Raw genomic sequence first — 23,999 nt, 5'->3', positions numbered from 1 at the left:
CCTTGCCGCAACGCCAGCTCAAGAATGTCTTATCTTGGAACAAAGTCGCCTATGACGAGGGCAGCCACTCAGCAGCGCGACGAGCTGGAAATTGAGCTCGTGTGGAGCGGGCGCTTAGGGGACGGACAGGGTTTCGAGCGTGTTCGCCGCGTCGTGTAACAGGCGTGGAAGCGCCCGTACAAGACAGGGGGGACGTGCCAAGCGGGGTAAGCGGCGCCCGCGGGCGTCGTCTGTATTTTTAGCCTTGCAGCGCGAGCGCGCTGTATATAGTACACTTCGGGGAGAAAGGAACAGCGTGATTGGAAATATGTGTACGACGTAACGTTGTCTTCGATCGTGTTAGTGACCGCGATTGCGATGGAAAAGGCAAGGGCTTGAATGAACTTGTGGTCTGATCGTGTGTGCACCCTTGCTTTTGCGGCATGCACACAGCCATCACTAAAAGCAGTCCGACGCCAGACTTCACTAGAATAGGTTTTATCGATAGTTCGCAAACAGATAGATCACAACGTCAACGCCAATAAAGCTCATGAATTTGATTGGTAACCGCAGAAAAAAAGAGAATTATGTACCTCCCCGCCATCCGCCACTTTGATCGATTTCCACATCCGAAAAAGCATCAAAGAAAACTGCAAAAACCACCTCTTTCTTACTCGCTCCGGGTATGCTGGTCATAATCGTCATAGTCATTAGTGCTACAGGCCGTGTCCTCGTTGCAGGTTGCAGAGATCTTGTGAGTCGTTCGGTGTCAGGTTGAGACTTTTTCCGACAAGCGTGCTGGAAGACCGTGAACGTTGCTCGGAGGTGGCGAGACATTTCTAAACACGCTGGCCTCATCGAAGGATTCGCCTGCCGAAACAAACGATGCAGATTGTCGCGGACTCAACAATGGTGTAAGACTTCGCTGAAGGGCTCCCGAATCTCCAACCCGCAGGTCCGGCGTCAGGTGAAAGCTGTACGAGGGTCCTCGTCCACGTTCAGAATCTAACGGTATCGGCTGCGACGGCTGTCGAACGATACTTCGTGCTCGTAGAAACGGTCGTCGTAGGCTGAGGCTGGGCGAGAGTCGTGGATAGACTTGCGCTCAATCTCGATTTCCCGAATGCGGCTCTTGCGCTTACGACGGATCTCGTCGGAGATCTCCACGAGGTGCAGAACGTCCTCCTGAATGAATGTCAGTATATTGCACCTTGTGCAAGGCATTACAAACTTACGTATCGCAGGTACTCCATGACGTAGAAAAAGTCGTCGGTCTCCTCGCATGAGTAGCCGCACGAGTCGATGGCTTCGCGGAGGACCAAGTCCTTTGTGATTTCGGTCCACATGTCCTTCTTCTTCTGCTTCACCGATCCCTGGTTATAAATGTCAGTGGTATGTTCATCGTCGCCGCTGATGAACTTTGATCTGCGAACGCCGTTGTAGCGCTGCCAGGTGATCTCTTGGGCAGCACCACCGATGCCATCCATGCGCACACGACTGGTGCCGGGTGGCACGTCGATGATGGACCAGTCTTTGGTAACTCCGTTCCAAGTTTCACCGGGGTAGGCTCGCTCAAGTGCTTTGCGGTTGTAGAACTCGGCTTCCAAATCAAAGTCCATATCGGGCATGGGGGCTGTGTGCACACGCCCTGGGGGGCTAAACGACCGCTCGCGGTGACGTACCTGGTCGCGGTTGAAGTTGATATCAATATCGAGCTCCTCGAAGTTGCTCCTTCCACGTCCACGGCTGTGGCTCCTGGCAAAATGTTAGGTTGTGTGTAATGGCATGTGAAGTGACTACTCACTCTCGTCTGTTGATCTCGATCTCGAGGGTCTCGTTTAGTGGAGGGGGAGGAGACGGGGGCGCCGGTGGGGGAGGCGGTGTTGGCGTGCGGGCCCTGACGACACCTGTACGACTGTCAGTATTGAACCTGATCGTGTTAGCCACAACACTTACCATGGTCGATGTGTCGGTGATGTGTGATGATCTCCTGGATGATCGGGGGACGGATCTCTGGCTCAGGAGCTGGCGCTGGGGGTGGAGGAGGCGGGGATGGAGAGGGCGAAGGAGTGGGTGCTCGCTCCTCCTTGCGGCGGATGATGATCTCGTCTCTTATGACTTCGCGGTTGTTCTGGGGAGGAGACTCCGCGCGTGGACGGCGGATGACAAACTCCTCGCGCTCCCTAGCGATCAGATCGCCGCGGTTGCGCGATGGGGGAGGGAGACTCCTCTCGCGGTTTCTAATCGTCAAGGAGCTCCTCTCTCTGCTGGTGTCCCTGCCATCGCGGCTGAATTCTCGGCGGTTTGCGCGGAGTTCGAAGTTACCGTCACGCTCCTGGAAGCGGATAGAGCCTCGTTCAGCAGAGACGTCCCTGCCGTGGCGGCTGACTTCGCTGCGAGACGCGTGGAAGTCGATGTCGTTTCCACCGCGGCCCCTGAAGCGCACATCGTCGTCGTCCACCTGACGCGGGGCGGGTCGGCTGACAGATCTCACAGGGGGGCCATCGCCACGGCGGAAGATGATGTCGTCGCGCTCTGGAGGGCCACGGGACTGCTCGCGGCGCTTGATGGTGATGTCCGTCTCGTCAATGTCGTCTGCTCGTCCGCGGCGCGTAGGGGCCTCGCTGTGACGGATGCTGATGTCGTCCCGCTCCATGCCCCGCATAGCAGAGGGCGGAGGCGGGGGACGGCTCCGGGTAGAGCGCACATCGTCGTCGAAGCCGCCGCGGCTACTGCGGGGTCCTGCTCGCGAATAGTTGTCCTCATCGCGGCTTCTCAGAACCATGGGGCCAGCCGTCGGGCGGTTGTAGTCCTCGCGGAAGAAGTCGGGGGCACTGCGCCTGGGGTCCGGGCCAGTGCCGCGGCGCAGCTCGAGGTCAAGCTCCTCGTAGTTGCGATCGCTGCGGTTTCCATTGCGGTAGAAGTCGCGCTCTCGCTCCTCATAGAGCTCAGCGGTTGGGTAGCGTCGCGACGACATTGTGCGGCTAAGCGACAAGTGAGCGACGGGCGGGGGGTGTGGTGGTGGGGTGACGTGCCGCTCTCACAGGAGACGGCGGATGGGCTGGAAGAAGGAACACGGGCAAGTTGGTACGGGAAGGGGAAGAGGGATGGTTATCAAGGTAAGCAGAAGAATGGACTTGTGCCGTGGCCTGACGTTATCGAGAAGGCTGGCCCAGTTGACTCCCCGGCGAGAGTAGTGGGGTTGGTAGCAGGACCAAGGTCGGGCGCTGTCTCGCTCTTCTGCAATGACGTAACCTCCACGCTGCACTAAACCACCCACCCTGATCACCAGCATGCTTCCTGCCCAATGGCCGCCAAAGCCGCTGCACCTCTGGCCCAGTTCGCAGCAGCAGAGCAGAAGCAGTCGCCTGCACGCCTACTGCCCGTCGCTGCGAGCGCATGGCTGCGAAAATTTAGACATCTGTCTTCTGTCATGTGTCACTCGGCACGTTCACAGCCATCGCTCCCACGAGGCGTTCTGGGGCTGCTTGTGTCAGTCCCACCAGAGCACCGCCCCAGGTGGAAACGCGCCGATTGACCCTGGGGGCCTTCAACCAGATTCCAAGGTCGGAGTCAGGTACAGTTCGGGCGCCACATGGAGTCGCTACCTGACCGAACGACAGCCGCGCGAACTCTCTTACCACGGAACTTGGACCCATCGAGACGGCCTGATCGGCGCACTCGAGGTCCTGTCGTTGGTGAATCTCACCAGATCTTCGTGCCCAACAGCGTGCGACGGCGCGAGGCGACCCGCCTGTACCTCATGCTGATCTCGGCGTGAACTTCATCTCTTGGATATCCCTTCACATTAAACCTCACTCCCATAACGTGTCAGACTTCGATGAACTGCTGACTTGATTCTCGTGCGCTGCCCCCCGGCACAATCCCTCTCTCGCCCAGCATCCCATGCAGGATGACGTTGTTCGGGCAGACTACCTTGGACTGCAATTTCCCCAGGTAGCGATGGCATTCCAAGACACTCTGGTAGTAACCAATAAGCAGAAATCCTTTTGCGCGACTTACGAGGTCGTGGTCGGTGGCATGTTGCGAGATATGGCGAGAGCAAGCCCTGGACAGCCCTGCGAGTCGGACCATGTGGCATGTGAGCACGCCCTACGTCATTGCGAAGCTTCTTGAAGTAGTACAGGCTTTCGTATACTCGTAAGTATTTTCCGCTGTTCCCAACGCTCAGAGGATAGACACATAGCCCTGGAGTCCAGAGACTTGCAGGCCGCACTAGACGTCGTTGTACCTCCAGCCTGGTGCGGCAGGTGCGGCGCGACGGTTACGCTAAGATGCAGGTGCGAACTTGTTGACAAACCTGAGCTCGTTTGTCACCTTCTACCAGCACACTTCTGCGCGTGTTCCTCTATACGCTTTCTGTTCTGCATCTCTCTCGGTATCTGTCTCTCACATTCAGAGTTCCTCCTTGTTTCTTCATTAAGGGTTCAGCCGTAGAGTTCCTGCATCTCCATTTCCACTGAGTTTGCTAAGAGCCCCGTATATCCATCCCAATTAAATGGATTTGCTCCCAAAACCCGCAATGTTTTCGATTTGTATTGATAGATTTAATCATGCTGCCGAGAACCAAAGACCAGCACGACGTACGGCTGGCTTTTTCTAGTTGTAAACCCCGAACATTGCCCTCAAGGTATTCAGTAATTTCTACGTCTATCCAAAGCATTAGCCAGTCACATCGTACTTTTCACAGTATACTTGATGTTTTCTACTCAGTCTCTAAGAGCGCACGTCTTTCTACAGTCCGAGTTCTCAGCATGGTTATACAGCGCTGCTTTCCCGCTTATCGGCAGCATCACCTCTGAATACACAGTTGCTTGTCCTCATTCATCTCGCAATCGCGCTTGCTTTGAGTTTTGTGCATTTTGGAGCGTTGCTTGATTGGGTGGGCGATTCGTTTGCCGTGGCTAGACCGCACCTTCCTCACGTTCACCGGCGACTGCATGTTTACATCTCACCGCGCGAGCTTCACGTCGCAGGCCACAACAACATAGCTCTCCAGGGCTGCATCTTCAGCCACCATCTATCACTTCATATCTCAGCACGTATTGCGTCCACTCGTTGACGAACAATCACGATCAAACATGGGTCGAGGCGCTCGTCTCAGCTCAAAGCGAGCCAACCAATGGGCAACCGGCAGCACGGCTTCTCACAGAAACCCGCAAGCACCGCAAAACAACAATGCGTACGCAACTCTGGAAACATTGGAGTATGAAGGTAAGTCTTGTCTCGCATCCTGCTTCGCGGCAGCAACACCAGCTCCGCATACGTCTTCCCGAGAGCTCTTACCTCCGCTTTTACTAGAAATCGAAATGAACAACGCTAAAATCAAATTAGATCAGGAAGTGAATGCCGACCTTACGGAGCGGTTCCGAGGCATGCCTTCCAGCTTTTCCGAACCCAATTACATCCCCCACGACGACATTCCCAGGTCCGGACGGCCCAGGCCCAACAACGACATACGGGAGTACTTCAAGCTAGCCAGGCTACAAGTCGCTGGTGGGGCATGGCTAGGCAAGCCTGAGATCCCTAGTCCCTCGGAAATATTACGCCCAGAATCTGATATCAAGAATGGTAACGAGGCACTCGTCGAGGTTGACGAAACCATTCGCCCACACAAGCCAGAAGGTGCATACAAGGACGAAGAAGAATATCTGGGAACCAAGTACGAAATCCTACGAGAGGACGCAGTCCGATCACTCCGAGAAATCATTAGTGAGGTTCGCGCAGATCCTTTCAAAGATGAGGCGGAATACAGCGACCAGAGTATTGGTATCTACGATCCTGTGTATATTACATCACTTGTGTTCTCTCTGCGAGGGCTCGCAACGCGTGTTGCCTTTTCACTCAGCCGAGTCAAGAAGCATATTCGGTAAGCCATGGCATGCGTTCTAATGCTGGGTACTGGCTAACAAATGCAGATGGGAGCAGTCCAAGAGATTGATAACTGGAACCCTTGTTGCCTTGTCGCCTACCGACGATGCCTTTCAAACCCAATGCGTTCTTGCCGTAGTCGCAGCCCGCCCCATATCTGCGCTAGAGCAAAATCCGCCTGAGATCGATCTCTTCTTCGCGCGCCCGGAGGATCAAGAGATAGATCCAATGCGCAAATGGATCATGGTGGAGTGTCGGAGCAGCTTCTTCGAAGCCAGCAGACATACTCTACTTGCTCTTCAGCACCTCATGAGAGAGCCGTTCCCGCTGTCGAAGTATCTGGTGCATGTCCAACAGGAGGTTGAGCCTCCACGTTACATCAAGCATAACCCTTTCGTCAATCTAAGCTCACTCGTCAGCATGGAGGAGAGCACAGCATACGAAAACATTAACGTATTGGAGGATTGGCCTACTATGTCCTCGCACACCCTCGACAATTCTCAGAGCAAGGCTTTGAAACGGATGTTGACAAGCGAGTTGGCTATTGTGCAAGGCCCTCCGGGAACAGGAAAGACATTCGTGTCTGTCGTGGCACTGCAGATCGCCCGCGATAACCTGCGCAGAGATGACGCCCCTATCATTGTTACTGCACAGACAAACCACGCTCTCGATCAGCTGCTCAGACATACATCACAGTTCGAGCCCAACTACATTCGACTGGGAGGCAGGAGTAAGGACAAGGAGATCAAGAAGCGAACTTTGTATGAAGTCCGCCAAGATCTACCCCAGCAGAAACAGCCAGGCAGTCAGAAGGGCCAAGCTACTATCGCACTGAGGAAGTTGACGGTTCAGTGCCAGCTGTTACTGGCACCTCTGGAAGCTAACAAAGGACCTCTCGATCACAAAGTCTTGCAGGGTCTGGGGTTGATGACCAAGGAGCAGGCCGAATCGCTCGAAATGGACTCGCAGTATACTATGGGTGGTTCATCGACCGATAGTCCGGGCATCTTGATGGAGCAATGGCTTGGAAGATGTCTGGCTCCGTGCGATCGTCCGATTGGGCCAGACCAGTTCGACTGGGGGTACGAAGAAGAAGACTTGGAAGTGGAACAGCTCAAGGAACTCGAAGCAGAAGCCGTGGCTCAGGACGACGACGATATCGAAGCTCTCCGTGGAGAAGTGGTGTTGCTGCGTGACAACCACAAAGGTACTGGAGCGTCGCTGAACAACGCCGATATTGCGAACATCTTACGGAAGACGGACGATCTGACGATGATTCCCGTTACCCAGCGCGGCACCATCTACAACTACTTCAAGCGGGAGGCCAAGAGAATGATTACCACCGAGATCCGCAAGATCGCTAAAGGCTATCAAGAAGCAGTGTTCCAACGTAAGGCAGGCATGTGGGAAGAAGACGTGCGTGTTCTCAGTAAAGCGCGCATCATCGGCTGCACCACAACAGGTCTAGCAAAGTATCGCGCTCTACTTTGCGCTCTTCGACCACGCATCTGTATCGTCGAGGAAGCAGCCGAGACATTGGAGGCGCCTGTCACTGCAGCCTGTTTCCCGAGCATGGAACACCTTATCTTGGTCGGGGATCATCAACAGCTGCGACCCCATACCCAAGTGCGTGCATTTGAAGATGAACCATACTTCTTGAACCTGTCATTATTCGAGCGTCTAGTCTGGAACAACGTCGCTTTCGAGACGCTGACCAGACAACGTCGTATGATTCCAGAGATCCGACGTCTCTTGTACCCCATCTACCAGGATACACTCAAGGATCACAAGAGCGTGAAAGATCTCGATAATCGTCCTCCAGTCGAGGGCATGGGCGGCAACAATAGCTTCTTCTTCTGCCATGAGTGGCAAGAGTCCCGCGACGCCAACATGTCGGCAGTAAACGCAGCTGAGGCAAAGATGATCGTTCAATTCTTCGACTATCTAGTCCTCAATGGTGTAGATGCCACCAAGATTACCATCTTGACCTTTTACAATGGCCAACGCAAGCAGATCCTCCGAGACATAAGGGCGCATCCGAATCTGCGCATGTACCCCGGCATCCAGGTTGTCACAGTGGATAGTTACCAGGGCGAGGAAAACGACATCGTCCTTCTTTCTTTGGTGCGGTCGAACCATAAGCACTCCATTGGCTTCCTGAGCTCTGAGAATCGCGCTTGTGTCGCGCTTTCCCGAGCGAAGCGTGGCTTCTACATCTTCGGGAACGCAGAGCTTCTAGCCTGCGAGAGTGGTACGTGGGCTTCTGTGGTTGATATCATGTTCAAGAACAAGAAGTCCAAGCCAGCTACAGGTCAAGAGCGACGCGTGGGTTATCAGTTCCCGCTGAAATGCCGCAATCACGGACGCAAAATATGGTGCGAAGTGCCCGAAGATTTCGATCTCATCAAAGGCGGCTGCGACATCAAGTGCGAAGGCTCGTTGCCGTGTGGTCATCGCTGCCCGTACCCATGTCACCCCTTCGAGCACGACATGATCAACTGCACACAGAAGTGCTCCAAGCGTGTCGAGGCCTGTGGTCATCCTTGCGTCGCGGAGTGCTGCGATCCTTGCAAGTGCCACATGTGTGAGCGGCGCAGTGGAGGCGTCAAATCAACGCTGAAACCAGCAAACGGGGCAACGTCGTTTCGTGGAGCCCGGCCAAACACGCGAAGCTTGATGCTCGAAGACACGCTGCCTGCGACCTCTAGACGTGCTGTGCGTTCCGACACACTCACTGCACGCATGACGACTCCAGGGCTATCGGACTGTAGTACCGTGCAGTGGGATGTATACGCTAATGGCGGTGGTGTCCAGGAAGATGACGCGCGAGCCTTTGCAAAGATGAAAGCAGAGGAGGCCGAATACCACGCCCGTAGGGCATCCACACCCCAGACTGGCATTTCCGCTTCAGACGGCAGGCTTATCGAGATGTCGCCAGTGAAAGCAGGACCTGTGTCCAAGAACACAAACCTGCTCCTGGAACTCGACTTTGAGCCAGAGCATAACCAACAGACGAGCCGGGCGCATGCGAGTGCTGCAAATGTCTCTTTCGATCTGCTCGATTGAACAACTCATGGTAAAGAAGCCGCCACGAGTACATTTCAAAATCTTTAGCTAACTGTTCATTAGTATGTGTCCTCCTGGGTGGAGTACTTTCGACGTTATGGCAGCTTAGAAGAAGGGGTTGCTGTCTTGCTGTACTACCTTCGTGCTAACAACTGGATGGGCCTCATCTCATGCCCGGGGTATATAGCTGAATGTGCGAATCACTCCATCATGTCCTCCATATTTAGTCCTTCCTGTCCCCATCCATCTTGACCTCAAACACCTCGCCTGCCAACTTTGCGACCTCACCACCCAGTCCAGCAAGCCCGGCCTTGATACCCTCAACCGTCTGAGGCGTCAGGTTGCCGTTCCGCGAATAGAAGTCTACGCCCGCAGGCGTGAACAGCGTCTTCGCGAAGTATGTTACGACCCAACCGTTGCCTGTGCCTTCCTCATCACCATAACCCAGTATTTCCCACTTGCTCGTCGCAATCACCAGCCATCCCTTGCCACGCCAGTTGTATCCTAGACTCGCTACGCCGTCACCCCCCTCTGCATCTGGCGCTGAGGCCGTGTTCGGTACGTCGAACGGCTTGTCCACACCATGCACCGTCTTGATCTTCTCAGAGCCCAAGGATTGGTACGTGACTACGTCGTCGATTTGCGCAGGCTGCGTGTCGGGAATGGCCGTGTAGGTGATGCGAACGTTGCGCGACTTCTTCCACATAGGAAGCGTGGAGTGGGTTACATTCCAGGAGCCTGATAGCCATGACAGAGTGGGTGGTGCGAGCGAGGGGGACGGTTCGGTAGACGGCAGGGACGATGGAGCGCGGAGGGTTACCATGGTGAGGCGGCTGGTGATTGGCGGTGTTTGTGGAGGTGGACGCGTGGAATCTGGAGAGATTTTGTGGGTATCTCGAGGATGATGACGATTGGCGAGTGTTGATGATGATGAATTGGCGGTCGATGAGGTTGGACGGACAACGGATTTTTTTTGACGTGGCTGGTTGGGCAGCGGTGTGGTGTGATGTTCCGCGCGCAGAAGTCGCGATGGTGTTGCGATGCTCAGTCGCCCGACGAGAGAGACGTCGAAGCTGCTATATGCTTCATATTTACTTTTGATTAGCTGTAGATCTCAATCCCTTCTCTGCTCATCATCGCGTCTGCCATCATCATCAACACTCGATAACGCGACAGGGCCAGCAGATCGACGCTACCGGGAGCCAGTGCAGCCGGGTGCACGTGCCAAGCCACCAGCCCCAGCCCGCCACTCCAACAATAGATCGTCGTGTCCATGGAAAATCGGACAACCTGACATCACCATGCCGCGCGCGGACGCGTAACGCCCTTTCCACGGCAGTCTTGGTCGTCTGCCACGGCCATGTCCCGCCAGCAACGGACTTCCCAGAACCCGATGTTGCCAATTAATGCATCAAACCCATGTTTCGACTGCGTCGCGGCGGCTCTCGGTTGGCCGGGGGGTGACGAGGCCTGAAACTCTTGCACCAGTTTGTCCGCGTCGCTTCGCGGGCTGTGCAAGAGTACGAAGAAGCCGTTTGTGAAAATGCTCCGCGTGGCTCCACTCTTTGTGGCAGTTTGTGGCAGTTTGATGGTTGGTAGCGCGCCACTTTTTTTCTCTTGGGGCCCAGCTACCAGCTGTTTGCAAATGATTACTGTATACGGGTCTGGGTGGCTAGGCTGAGACGACTGCTGCGTAATGGTATAATAGCAGATGTGACCCCAGGGTCTGATGCTTCTGGAGTAACTCATTTTGCTTTTTACAACGGTTTCATACACTGAGCGATATTGTCCTTCACCTTGTTTGGGAGTATCTGATTGACTGCTTGATCTTTTCCCTGCATACGATTTACGACTTCCGTTTGACGACGACAACGACCAACGGCTACTATACCGTACGAAGAGAAGGACTATCACACACACAACTCACACAACATGTTTTCAAGAAGCATACTACTCCAAGCCGCGGCTCTTTTGCCCTTACTCTACACACCCGCCTCTGCACAAAATGCATGCAACAACTCGCCCGATCTATGCACACGGCCGTACAACAACATCACCTACCTAGGCGCACACAACTCGCCCTTCCTCCGCAACAAAGAGACATCCTTCTCCACATCCGGAAACCACTACTACAACACAACAATACAACTCGATGCCGGCGTGCGCCTCCTCACCGGCCAAGTCCACAAATCCAACGACAGTGGCAACGCAGCCTGGCACCTGTGCCACAGCAGCTGCGACCTGCTCGACGCCGGCACATTAGAAAGCTGGCTCGGCGAGATAAAAACCTGGATGGACGCCAACACAAACGACGTTGTAACACTCATCCTCGTAAACTCAGACAACGCCTCCCCCGCCGACCTCGGCGGCGTCTTCTCCTCCTCGGGCCTCGACAAGCTCGCCTACAGCCCGCCAGACCAAAGTACCGTGCCGCAAATATGGCCTACGCTCGACACGCTCATCGGCAACAACACGCGCCTGATGTCCTTCGTCGCCAGCCTGGATGAGCCCTCAGCGGAGTTCCCATACCTAATGGACCAATTCACCTACGTATTTGAGAACGACTTTGAGAACGTTTCACCCTCGAACTACTCCTGCAACCCGTCTCGCCCGTCTGCCGTCGCGGGAAACCCGTCCACGGCCCTCGAATCCGGTCGCATGTTCCTGCAGAACCACTTCTTGTACGAGACGCAACTGTTCGGCATTCAGTCGCCCAACGAGACGTATGCGAATGTAACGAATGCCGAGACGGGCTTTGGTAGCTTGGGTGAGGCTGTGCAGGAGTGTACGACTGTTTACGGAAAGCCAGCCAGCTTTGTCATGGTCGATTTCTTCAACGTGGGACCTGCGATCGCGAGCGTGGATCGTGCGAATGGAGTTAGCGGTGCGCAAGGAAGGAAGCAACTGAGCACAGAGCCGCTGGTGCAGAGCACTGGTGCTGGTGTGAAGGAGAGTGGAAGTCTACTGGCTGTCGTCTTGGCATTCGGTGTTGCTGTCCTGTTCGGAGCGTGAAGTTGGGATTAGTTGTACGGCATCTTGGATTACCTGCATGGCGACGGCGTTTCGGTCTTGAGATTCTGAGCTTTGACTCGGATATGGGTTATACTGGGTGGCATGGATTTGACTTCGTTTTGGGACAGAACGATTGACACGGCACTTGTCACACTTTGCTACGTCTGGATATGTAGTTGGGGTAGAGATAGATATGACCTTACGATTGAATACGATTCATCAACCTAGTACTACAAACGACCTTCACCACGCCCACTACTCAAGTATATATGGTTGACTATTCCTGGAACGGCGTAAACTTCTCCAATACATTCTCAGCAGCTTTCAAATTTTCCATCATTACTCGCTTATGCGCCTCACTCCTGACGCGAATCTCACACTCAAATTTCTGCGGCCGAATATTGAAGCCCTCTGTATACGCAAAGGTATCATACTTGACCCCTTCCTTGGGCCGGATATCGAATGCCCAGAGAATCTTCGCCAGCGCAATGTACAAACTGTTCTCCGCGAGGTTGGCGCCAGGACAGATGCGCCTTCCCCATCCAAACGAAGAGTGTCCTGATTTCGCCGGATGAGGTTTGCCCGTAAGTGGGGTGGGAGCCTTGGAGCGTTCAGCGAGCGCTTCGTCGAGAAAGCGTGCGGGGTCGAAGCGGTGTGGATTAGGATAATACTCCTCGTTTAGGTTGATGGCCCATGAGTTTCCTAAGACGGTGGTGCCAGAAGGGATGTAGTAGCCTTCGTAACGATCGTCTTCTGTGGATGCATGGGGTGTGCCACCCAGGACTGCGACAGGACGCCAGCGCAGAACTTCCTTGACGAGAGCGCGAATGTATGGGAGGCTCGCTTCGTCTTCAAATGTGGGGCTGCGGTCCGCGCCAACAACAGTGTCCAGCTCATGGTGGGCGGCGTGTAAGCTCTCAGGGTGTGTGACCAATGCCAGGAAGGCGGTGCATAGAGTCGATGCCGTAGTATCAGATCCAGCGCCAAAGAGAGATGCTGGGATATACGAGAAGTTGCGATCTGACAGCGGGATGTGCTCTTTCTCTCGTAGTTCTAGAAGAAGCTTGCACAACGAATCTGGGATATCGTCACCCTGGACTTTTGCCCTCGCTAGATCCGAACGTACAACATCCACCAGAGCCATGTTTGCAGCTGCCTCCTCGCGACCACGTGCTTTTATGTCAGCCTTCCAAGGTGCCAGCGCATCTGGAACATGCTTGAGGATAGGAAACGACTCGGCGAGGTACTTTCCGGGTACGTTGAGCGAGGCAGCAACATGCATGAACTTGAAGCGCTGGTGGATGATGTTGGCGTTGAGCGAGTCGATGCGATGTCCGTATGCGACACAGAATACGATACTGGAAGTGAAGCGCTCGAGGAGCTTCTCCCAATTCGCAGGGCTTTCGAGCAGCTGGTAGCACAATCGTGACGCCTCTGCGGTCTGAACCGGCTTGTATAGCCTCAGAGCCTTAGGAGTCATGGCCTGGTGTAGCAGCTTCCTCCGCACACTCCACTCTTTACCATATGGCTGTACTAGTATACTAGCATTGTCCCATAGTATCTCACCCATGACTACCATACGTGGTCGCGACGAGTATTTTGTGCTCCGCTTCTCCATCAGCTCGACAGCGATGTTCGGATCGGATATGACGATTGTAGGCTTGCGGCCAATCCATATCGTAAAGATGGGACCGTATATCTTGGACCATCTCTGGAACTCGATCCAGGGCTTCGACTTGGGTAGCTGAAGCTTATTGCCGAGGAACGGGAGAGGCGTGGGTCCTGGGGGCATTTGGAGCCATACCCAGACATCGTGAAGGAGCGTTGCGAGGGGTACGGCGAGGACTAGTGAAAGCCAGAGGTACGGCGGCAGGTGAAGGAGAGAATCTAGTGCCATGTTAACTCAGTCGCACGAGTGAATAGACGCTGCTACTCTCGAGGGTTGGCGAGGATGTATACGATGATATGTACTTACAACACCGGAGTCAGGCGATCATACAGACTCCAACGTGACGCTCGGCAGTTGTATTCGCTCGCTATTGTTGCTCCGCGATGGCGGGAAGATGATGCGGGGCGCCATTCGGTCGTTCACCGTGTCAACTGGCCGCCACCACCACCTGTCTCCTCCACTCATATGTCATTGTACGAATGGACATAAGGCTTCTTCGGAACTATGTCGAAATGGCTAGAGAGTCATTGTGGCTGTTGTGAGAGACAGCGCCGACTTCGAGCTCGGGGTAATTACCCGCGTTAGCGTGTTGTGGAGAATCCCGCCCCACTTTGGAGAAGACATACCTGCACATCCAAATCCGCCGTCCTGCTGCACTCGCATACACTTGAGCTAAATTACATTGATAAGGAGTTGAGCTGACAGTGTGAATGTTTTTCATCAGAAACTGTTTTCGGCGAAGAGGTATTGCTTGCGAACAGGGCTACGCATTTGCTGTCTGTGATCGCATTCACAATGAGGTCCGCTGTGGCCCTCTAAGTATATCAGACATATATTTCCTATTCCCTACTCATCATCTCTCATAACTTCGAGTGACCTCGACACCTGGATCGAGAACCAATTCTTCTCATTACCATCGGATATACATCGAAAACTCAACTATGGAGAAGCTCCCAAACGAACTACTCATCAAGGTTGCGTCTGATCTAGATCGCGAGAGTCTACGCTCGCTAGCATTGGTCTCTAAAAAGATGGAGCCCGTCGCTCGAGATCTACTCTGGCGCGCCGTCCGCGTCCCCGATCGGACCTTACCTAATGAACCCAGCGGCATTGCAGCTTTAGCACACATTCTGGTCCAGAATCCAAGTCTAGGAAAGATTGTACGTAGTCTTGAACTACATCCAGAAGATCGTATGGTTACTGTCGAGCCATCGCTGATGTCTCCTCAAGGGCCTTTCATGCCTCACTCTTCACTGGCGCAAGTCAACGAATGCGCACTGGTTGGATTCATCCTAGAGCAGACGTCTGAGCTGGAGCGGTTGAAGCTTGAGGTATTGGCTGAAGAGCAAACATACCGCCACGAATACGATTATCAACGCTATACGGATGCAATCAGCCCATTTGAGATGATCTTTGGGCCTCAAAGCTCATCTTACCCCGAGGGACTGGCGAAGCTCAAAGAACTGCACTTCAACGCCCAAGTTTTTGAGTGGTCTTGGTGTGAGTTACCATCGCTTAAGGTTCTGCACATAGGTCGTGGGTGCCGCCTTCTAGAAGACACTAAAGTCCCGGACAACCTTACATCCTCTATTGATACACTCATATGGGACATGTGTACTTCTCAATTCAAATCTGAAGATCCCGAGAAGACCGACGATTTCCTCTCGCGCTTCTCGTCTCTCAAAGTATTGGAAATCTGGCTCTCTAACGTAATAGTGAAGCAAGCCGACCGAGATAGCCCACAGGAATACAGGAAGGTGGTCAAAGACAGCTTGTACGGCCAGTGGATGTACAACGATAGCCTAGACGAGCCGCTTTATCATTTCGTCACAGAGCAGCTTTCGAGTCTGACGGATACACTAGACAGCTTGGCCTTGCGCATATCAGAAAAGGGCTGTGAGGATCGATGGTACGTTGGAAAACTCGATCATGCAGATTACAGCAGCTTTACTAAGCTACGTCGTCTCGAACTGCCCCACTGGCTACTAACAGGTCCTTCAGAAGAACGACCAATGGCAGAGGTAAGCGATATACTGCCTAGCACTTTAGAAGAACTGGTCATCACTCGTCTGGACGACGTGGAAGACAGCATCTGGAACATAACGGATGGTATTATTTTTGCGCGCCGTCACCACGGTGGTTTCCCTGAACTACGAAAGGTTACGCTAGACGAAATTGGCCGCCCAATTGATAAGGACTGGGCCGGAGGCCCCATTAGCCGTCTACAAGAGCTCGGTATTGAGGTGGAGGCTTGGGTGCCGGATTGGTCGTCAGATGAGTACTGGGAGTCACGATCGTCTTCAGACTCGGACCGCCACAAAGCGTGGATGAGCTCAGAACCGCGCCACTTACTTTTGCCCCCCAGGCCCAGTACCGGGCTTATTTGAAGGGCCTATTTGACGGGCTTGTTGTTATTTGATTGAGCCTTTTGGACGCGGCGGGCACGAGGGCTGGTAACAATGCGTGTCGCATTTGCAAGGTTCGCTGCATACACACTATTGTAATCTAGTGTGAGTAGTCTCTAAGATAGCGTATGCTACGAGGAAGATGGAAATTTGTATGAGGTTTCTTTAGAATGCGGATTTTTTGCAACCCCCAGTCCGGTTCATCGTAATCATGGGAGCTCTAATCATGTGGAAGACGCAAGATTGCTTGTCAGTGCAATCAACCTAAGTGAACTTCATCTGTGTGACTTGTATGAATGGGTTTCGCAGTGCGATGTGAAGATCTGAGGAATGATTACAGCTTATGAGCAGCAGCGTTTCTACCCCGTGCGTCAGGAGGCTTTGATCTCGAGACTGTCTTGAACTATGTCAGCAACAACCATGGCTATGCCGGGAGGCCCATGCCCAAGGTGCATCAATTCCCCGAACGACAAGCTTCCACCACTGCAAGCGACTTTGAGCGGCTCCCGCTGTCAAAGTGACCTTATCTGTAACCAGCGAGCATAGGCGAGCGTCAGCCCATACGCGTGGATATGATCGCCGAGGTGTCATACTGAGAGCTAGCCACCCGAACGCCGTGCCTAACGAAGCCCAAACAACGGGTCGCGCTTCTGGAGAGCATCCTGGTAGCGCATCTGTGCTAATAGTGTAGTGTTACCGACATTGCATACCGGGTTCGGCGCATAGTTCCTGCATATGAGTGGCTCGGAAGACTGATACAATGCTCCCTTGGCGTGAACTGAGTCCGTGGCTGAGCCAGATACCGGGAATCTTGTACGACCGTGACCTCGAGTAGCGACCACGCGCAACTCACATGGCTGTCTGTCTTTGAGAGTCGTGATACCGGATCGGCTCGTAAAACGCCATCGAGGCACCAATGCAGCGGGTCGTATGAGCACAAGCTGACTGTGACTGCTAGATGGTGCTCCGAATAGCTGTCATCGGTTCTGGGTCGTAGTCATCACAAAGGGTTTCCGCGATCATGATGCGGACTCTCCGAAGTCGTAGCTTACCCAAAACGGTCGCGTAGTGGCAGTCGCCACACCAGAGATGGCTGGCCGGTATATGCAAGGGCGTTAGGCGCATACCGAGCCGATCACATGTCATGGGCTGGAGCTAGACAGAATCCTTCACCGCCACTAGATATGCTCTTACTTTATGGTTGACGTGCCATTGGAACGTGTGCGGGTGTGTGTGAGGTGTCGTGCGTGGTTACGCAGTGCAGGGATTGCACATCGGCTTCAGGCATCAAGAGCCAAGTGTGTCCTGCAGTCAGGCGTCGTCTTCGCGTCCATGGCCAATTGCCGGTGAAAGGGCCTGTCGGTCGTGCTGCTCGCAAGGATGACGCACCGACCCAACGAGGGGCAAGAGCAGGCGGGGCTACTGCTGGGACCCGAATATTCCTCCACGACCTTCCATGGCCGTGACCATGACATTTTTCCAGGAAATGCCGTCCTCCCATTGCGCTGCATGTCGGCGCGCGCAATCTTTCTCCTACATTTGCGTGCAAACAATCCCCGCCACTGGTGTCATGCAATGTCTGATCCTCCGCATCCCGTTCCAGATTGCATGCTCAAAGGCGCTGGCAGCTGTCGAGCCAACGCATCAACTTGACAACACTTAGCATGGCCGTCCGGCAGACTACCCATGCATGTACATAGCTCCACCGGCGCTGCTTTTACACGGCGTTGGCGTCTGCGTCTGCTGCGCTTACTCTGCCTTGCTGCCTTTAGCAACGCACTGATGCCGGCCATCGACGGTACTGCTTCCACAGACGCGACCTTTCGCCATTGCACGCCAATTCGCTCCGCTGAACCTTCTATGCTGATACGAGCTGGCCCTTTTGTCCACTAGTCTCTTGTCCTGGCCAATTGGCACATTTAGCATCCAGTATCGCTCCGAGGCATCGTGGATCGGCTGCCGTCCACGGCCAAGGACATTCATCCAGCCCAGTCTAAATGACGCTCATCAAGCCGGCTCTAGCGGAAACAGACCTCAGTGGACGTAAGACTATGCACCTTTATCACCACAAGGGCGGGGTCGCGAGCTTGAGCCGGCATGAAGGGGTCAGAGCATTGCCCCGTTGACCAGCATGCTCCTAGTACGTCTCTGGCTGAAGGGTATAAAAAGAGGCCCTTTCACAGGCCCTACGAGCTTCCCTTCTGCTTCCGTATTCACTCACCTCTTTAGAGATATCACTAGATTGCACTACTTTCAAGCCCTATCCTGAGCCACATCCAGTGCCTCATCAATCACTCAAGCTATCATACCACTTGAGCCTCGCGCCGACACACTACCCAAACTTTTCTCAACACCCATCAGAGATCTAAACGCTACCCAAAATGGCTGCCACCCACTCGTTCTACCAATTGCCCCAATCCTCTTACCCGATCAACATGCCACAGAAGCCGGGCTTCTACTACCCGCCCCAACACCATGGCTACGGACGTGGAGCAGCATCACCACCTGAAGCTCCATCCAGCGTCACAACATCCGGCGTACCTTCTTACGAGCCGTCGGCGACTTCCAGCAACTACGCCGGTAGCGCAAGCGACTACGATTCGAGCAGTGGCTCTGCGAGCGTAGATCTTCTCGATTACATGGGCAGCCGTGTAAACGGCTCATTCGACCCAATGCCACTAGATCGCAGCTTAGCGAAGCAAGCACAAACGTAAGTCTGATAACCATCTCACCGCGCGACTGTTCGCGCGAATTCGTTTGCGTCTGCGGAACTGACACAACGTGCAGATCTGGCGAGTTGAACGCCAAGCATCGCGAGCTTCTCGAACTGCAACAACTTGCTCAGCGCCGACTAGCTGGCGCACGCATGAGCTTCGCAGACGGCATGAAAGCCGCGAAAGACGTGCAGAGAGATTTGCAATACACACAGAAACGCGTGGAGTGAGTCAACCGCGACTCTAAACTTGAACAGCATGACTGACAAATTGGCAGCTCCCTCAACGAGCGTGCGGCGCGAAAGTACCCTGAGCAGTTCCGCACCGCCCAAGGCCGATACCCAGCACCTCTTGACTACTAGTTCTTTGCGCTTCTTACAATATTCGCCTTACGGCCTGTGGATGATACAACCATACAACTTTTCGGATTTTCTCAAAACACGGGCGGCATACGTTCACTTTACGATTCTACGGATACCATCGACTTCATTATTTCTTTTATAACTCAGGACGTCTCCAAACCGCTTACGGTAGACGTCAAAACGCGAACTGTCGTTCACGATCCACTCTCGGTAGACGGCCTCGCTGCTTTAGCGACCCACACGCCGGCTTTTCTTTTCCCAAAAATATACCGCGGACCGGCCCGCTGTTGGATGCAAGCGCTCAGCGAATGGCAGCTGTCAATCGACTCAAGGCACTCGGATAGTGCGGCGCTGGCGTGGTCCATGCCAACGGTCGACGGGCCAGAGGCGAGCTGCGAGCTGGAAAGCTGGTACGCTTGCTCATTCGTCGAACATGTCAGACTGGAAGGTGGGGCTTCAACGGCGGCTATGAGGTGTTGAGCAAGGCTGCGTATTCTGTTTTCGTCTCCTTGGTTTGGGAAACGGACTGCTTTTGGATCGGCGTCATGAACTCATCATATCATGTGACAGACGGACGGACGGCTCGCCAGTCACGAGGATTTCTCTGAGATAGCTTCTTCATCTTTTTCTGCGTGTTTATGTAACGATCCACTTCCAAGCGGAGTGACCCACCCGCACGCATGTAAAATGCACTTGTTGAATTAGGTTCAGCGTGAGAAACGTTAAGAAACCGTGACTTCGAATCTGCTCAAGTGTACCATTGCAGCGGATATGTAAGATGCACTCGTAAACCTACTGACCGTACACGTGCCCGATCCACAGTCCAGCACTGTAGCAGTGACCTCAAACCTAGCCAGTTGCTAGCCATCCCTTAACCGAACCGTAGTAGACCACTCCCAACACCCCAACCGATCTCAGCTAGCCTCAATCCGTTACACAAAACAACACCGGTTTAGAGTTTCAGATCCCGCCCCACCACCGTCTATCTAAGACCAGTATTCCAACCCAACAGACGCAAGCCACCTTATGTCGTGCAATCTTGCCCCACTCCACCTTACCCCACCCTATGACCGTTCATCCAACGTCTTGGTCTCGGCCTCGCCAACTCGGAAGCAGGGCGGCCCAAGTGCGACTCGGGAAGGAGGGGGAAGGGGAAACGCGGCGGCGAGCTCCGAAACCACGGACTTGTAGTTTCGACTTACTGGGATACGACATGATGATGCTGTGTCTTCCGGGTGTGTGTGTTGAGATCAGGAGGACGGGGTGTCAGATGTATGTGAGGTTATTGGAATGGAGTCTGACAGTGACAGGTTTTCTGCAGGTGAGGGGGATGTTGTGTACCGAGGACGGTTCCGAACGAGAAGTGAGATGAGGTTGTATCGTGTATGATGGTATTTGAACAGGGACTGGGGTAGAAGTGAGGCTGTTATCGTTTGAACGTTGGGTGTAAGAAAGCGCGAGTACATTGAGGCATGAGAGGGGAAAGGACTGTGACTGTGATGTAGTATATCATCTCTATTGGGTTTGCTTCATGCATCTACATAAGCCATGACCATAGTGGTCGTGGTAGGGATCTACAGACACTCCATCTGACATATCCCAAACGAGTTCACGAGTATTTCGTCAAACCTAAACCCCAGTCTATATCGACCCCCGGTTCGCAGCAATAGCACGAGACATGACGCGAGCGAAGCGGCCAGGTACATCCTGGTCCTGTTTCGCCGTCTCGATACCGGTGAGGATCTTCTTGATGCCAACCCCAATTTCGGTGTTACCTGTCATCTCCTGGATCTCACTGATGGCGCGCTGTTGGTCGGAATCGGAGAAGGCACCGGATTCCCGCAGGACGGCTGCCAGCTCGGACTGTGTGTTGACGTTCGGGACGGCGATCTCGGCGTCGAATCGGGCGAAGAGATCGAGCTGTGTGAGTACCGAGCGTTCGGTCGTTGTCGCGAAGATGAGTAGGCGACGATCCTAGGGTTGTTAGATGGATTACACAGTAGAAGCGGGATAGTGAGGCTACATACCTTTGGTGGCTCCTTGGCAAGCAGGACCTTCAGGGCAGCCAAAACGGTGTTACTGAACCTAGGGCCAATCGGCACCCAGTCCAGTAAGAGCTCGATCGAGTCGATGACAATGACGCTCAACGGACTCTTGTATGCGTCTCGGAAAACCTTATCCAGCTGTTGAACCTTTTGCATCTCACTGTAGCCGATCATATCTTCAGCCGAGATGAGTTTGATGAATGGGTAACCTGAGTCGATTGCCATTTTCGCAGCCAGCGCTGTCTTTCCGGAACCTGGAGGACCATGGAGCGCAACCGAGAGGAGCGGACTCGATTCCGGTTTTCTGACCTGGTTGATGTATAGACGTCCATCCTCCAGTATATCCCTGATGAAGGGCGAGTAATGGATGATACCGTGACGGAATCGCTTACTGAGCTCCTCTTCAGCGACACCAAAGAGCGGCTTGACGTCGTCGAGTGCACTCAAGAAGTCTTGTCGCATGACCTTGATATCCTCCACGTCTGCTTTGACAGTAGTGCCATCCTTGATATGTCGACCAAATGCGTACGATGTGGCGGCCTTGACCAAACCGTTGAGTTCAGCTCCAGAGAAGTTCTTGGTCAGCTTAGCCAGCTCTTCGACGCTGACGTCTTGCTCAAGGACGTTATTCTTACGCATCTTGGTTGTGTGAATCTTGAGAATTTGGGCTCGGCCGGACTCATCGGGCAGCGAAATCTCCAGGTGCACTTCGAGACGACCGGGACGCAGAAGAGCTTCATCGATCATGTCCATTCGGTTCGTCATACCAATGAGGAGGATGTTGTGTAGCTGGTCAACACCATCGAGCTTGGACAGCAGCTGGTTAACAACGCTGTCGCCTACACCAGTACCACTACCCGCGCCAGAACCTCTTTGCTTGCATACAGCGTCAAGCTCGTCAAAGATGATGATGTGCAGACCACTTTCGTCACCCTTCTCCTTTTGTTCTTTCTCTGCGTCCGCAAACATCTTTCGGATGTTCTCTTCGGACGCTCCGACGTACTTGTTCAACACCTCTGGACCGTTGATAACCTTGGGCTCTCGCGCATTCAGCATCTTTCCGATCTGCCGAGCTATCAAGGTTTTACCCGTACCGGGAGGTCCGTACAGGAGCATACCGCGGACGTGGTCGATACCCAGCCTCTCCCGAATGCCCGGAGGGAAGATACGGGAGGCAAAAGCTCGTCGAAAGATGGCACCGAATTCGGCATCCAAGCCACCGATACCCATGTCTTCGAACTTGAAGCCTGGCTGGATAATGGAGTTTGCCGCCGCTCGTCGCGCTGACGCCTTTAGCTTGATATCTGTCTTGGCATCCTTGAAGAAGTCGACCTGAGTGTGTCTTGTGAGGATGCCACGAGCTCGAGGATCGGTAATCGCAGGCGCGTTGGCCTCATCTTTCTCCATAGACAAATCCGCCAGCGTCACAGTTCGTATCGATAACTTGAGTGGTATGTTCTTGATATCGATCACAAGCTGCTGGCCTGGCGAAAGGATTTGGTTCTCGAAACTCTTCTTGAAGACGGTAGCGAGCTCGTCCTGGTCGTAAGGTGTCTCCGTAGTCTTCCTTCCCGCGAATCCGACTTCCACGTCCACTGCGCCCAAGTACGACTTTCCGCCGCTGTACGCGAAGTGATCGTATGGCGCCGCGTTAACAACCTCCTGGGGACCAAGCGATATACCGGCCCATGTTCGCTGGAAATCAGTGAGACCGATCTCGCCCGGGTTGCATCCTTGTGTTGGTCGTGCGGAGAGTGCGTAGTTCCCGTTGACAATGATGTAGATATCGGAGCCGTCGGCGTTTGGTGGGAAGTCTTGAGGGGAAACTGCGACGCTTTATGGTGTTAGCCCATATCCCGAAGTTGTATAATTGTGGGTTTTGAGGAGGCCTGCAGGCGACATGGCCGCTAATTGTACATACATGTTGCCAAATGCGTAGGCGTTGCCTCCTGGGCTCTTGATGGGTCGCAGTTGTCGTGGAGGCCCGCCGCCTCCACCGCCCCCTGGTGGTCCCCTTGCGGGCATGCGCTGTTGTTGCGGCCGGTCATCATAACCCGCCATTCTTGTGTCTTGGCCTCGCGGAGGTCCTTGTGGTGGTTGCTGTTGCGGAGGTGGGCGTCCGTAGCCGTCGTTACGGGGCGGTGGCCGAGGGGAGCTACCAGGAAGGCCTGGAAGTCGATCGCGGTTGAACATATTGGTGGTGGGAGGATGCCACGTATTCGTGAAGACGTTGGGAGGCAGCAGCAATGGGGCCTCACGGGGTCGCAAAGGTCTCCAGGCTACAGTATAAGGATGGATTTAGCCGGGTCGTGGTGTAATGTCTACTCCTCGATGATCTGTCCAGTTCAAAATCTATGCAAGCCAGAGCAGAAACAAGCGTGATACAACTTGACCGTCAGGGTCTGTGATGCCGCGTGGGGAGCTTCAGGAACGCGCTTTGGCCAAGCCACACGCCACACGTCATCCCCGCCGCTCCGCCGCCACTACCCACACCTCATACAAGAAAAAAACTGAACAGGTCTGCAGACTACATTGACCCAAATCTTTGCAAAGTAGGTGACCTAACGTCAACGTAGGCTCCAGGCTGTTCAGTTTTTTCCTAGGTTGGCGTGCCCAGGTAGGGGAAGGCTAGAATTTGAGGTGTTTGCTGCATGCACAAACATAAACCTCAATAACTTCGCACGTCCCAAGATAATGGATATGTCTACTTTATAGACGTCTTTTGATACCGGGTTAAAAGAATGCGACGCGAAACCTAGCCAGCACATCACGACGCCCCCCAGCTGAGAGCCGTACACCTACCTTCTGACTTGTGGGCCCAACAAAAGCGCCGCACAATATCAAGCGGTGACCAA

At 54.0% G+C, this 23,999-nt stretch overlaps 8 protein-coding genes across 8 annotated transcripts; 4 read left to right on the top strand and 4 right to left on the bottom strand.

Annotated features, from left to right (window-relative positions):
* Window positions 1-984: 984 nt before the first annotated feature.
* On the bottom strand, window positions 985-2,956 carry J4E85_004283 (uncharacterized protein; the record flags this gene model as incomplete). Its single annotated transcript, XM_051468542.1, has 4 exons — window positions 985-1,164; window positions 1,215-1,734; window positions 1,784-1,886; window positions 1,936-2,956. 4 exons carry the CDS (start codon window positions 2,954-2,956, stop codon window positions 985-987), a joined length of 1,824 nt encoding a protein of 607 aa, XP_051328134.1.
* A 2,125-nt stretch (window positions 2,957-5,081) lies between these two features.
* J4E85_004282 (uncharacterized protein) lies at window positions 5,082-8,937 on the top strand (the record flags this gene model as incomplete). Its single annotated transcript, XM_051468541.1, has 3 exons — window positions 5,082-5,214; window positions 5,335-5,869; window positions 5,919-8,937. 3 exons carry the CDS (start codon window positions 5,082-5,084, stop codon window positions 8,935-8,937), a joined length of 3,687 nt encoding a protein of 1,228 aa, XP_051328133.1.
* Window positions 8,938-9,160: 223 nt separating this feature from the next.
* On the bottom strand, window positions 9,161-9,760 carry J4E85_004281 (uncharacterized protein; the record flags this gene model as incomplete). Its single annotated transcript, XM_051468540.1, has 1 exon — window positions 9,161-9,760. One exon carries the CDS (start codon window positions 9,758-9,760, stop codon window positions 9,161-9,163), a length of 600 nt encoding a protein of 199 aa, XP_051328132.1.
* A 1,109-nt stretch (window positions 9,761-10,869) lies between these two features.
* J4E85_004280 (uncharacterized protein) lies at window positions 10,870-11,949 on the top strand (the record flags this gene model as incomplete). The annotated part of the gene is made up of 1 exon (XM_051468539.1): window positions 10,870-11,949. One exon carries the CDS (start codon window positions 10,870-10,872, stop codon window positions 11,947-11,949), a length of 1,080 nt encoding a protein of 359 aa, XP_051328131.1.
* Window positions 11,950-12,226: 277 nt separating this feature from the next.
* J4E85_004279 (uncharacterized protein) lies at window positions 12,227-13,741 on the bottom strand (the record flags this gene model as incomplete). The annotated part of the gene is made up of 1 exon (XM_051468538.1): window positions 12,227-13,741. The coding sequence occupies one exon, from the start codon at window positions 13,739-13,741 to the stop codon at window positions 12,227-12,229; it is 1,515 nt and encodes a 504-aa protein (XP_051328130.1).
* Window positions 13,742-14,559: 818 nt separating this feature from the next.
* Window positions 14,560-16,005, top strand: J4E85_004278 (uncharacterized protein; the record flags this gene model as incomplete). The annotated part of the gene is made up of 1 exon (XM_051468537.1): window positions 14,560-16,005. The coding sequence occupies one exon, from the start codon at window positions 14,560-14,562 to the stop codon at window positions 16,003-16,005; it is 1,446 nt and encodes a 481-aa protein (XP_051328129.1).
* A 2,399-nt stretch (window positions 16,006-18,404) lies between these two features.
* Window positions 18,405-19,099, top strand: J4E85_004277 (uncharacterized protein; the record flags this gene model as incomplete). The annotated part of the gene is made up of 3 exons (XM_051468536.1): window positions 18,405-18,733; window positions 18,811-18,963; window positions 19,015-19,099. The coding sequence occupies 3 exons, from the start codon at window positions 18,405-18,407 to the stop codon at window positions 19,097-19,099; spliced, it is 567 nt and encodes a 188-aa protein (XP_051328128.1).
* A 1,641-nt stretch (window positions 19,100-20,740) lies between these two features.
* Window positions 20,741-23,337, bottom strand: J4E85_004276 (uncharacterized protein; the record flags this gene model as incomplete). The annotated part of the gene is made up of 3 exons (XM_051468535.1): window positions 20,741-21,073; window positions 21,127-22,978; window positions 23,066-23,337. The coding sequence occupies 3 exons, from the start codon at window positions 23,335-23,337 to the stop codon at window positions 20,741-20,743; spliced, it is 2,457 nt and encodes an 818-aa protein (XP_051328127.1).
* Window positions 23,338-23,999: the final 662 nt, after the last annotated feature.

Source organism: Alternaria conjuncta (genome assembly GCF_024043145.1).
Source record: "Alternaria conjuncta strain BMP 0040 chromosome Unknown scaffold_5, whole genome shotgun sequence".
Taxonomy (NCBI): Eukaryota; Fungi; Ascomycota; class Dothideomycetes; order Pleosporales; family Pleosporaceae; genus Alternaria; species Alternaria conjuncta.
The sequence above is the reverse complement of the archived record's forward strand: the minus strand, read 5'-3'. Positions and strand labels throughout refer to the sequence as shown.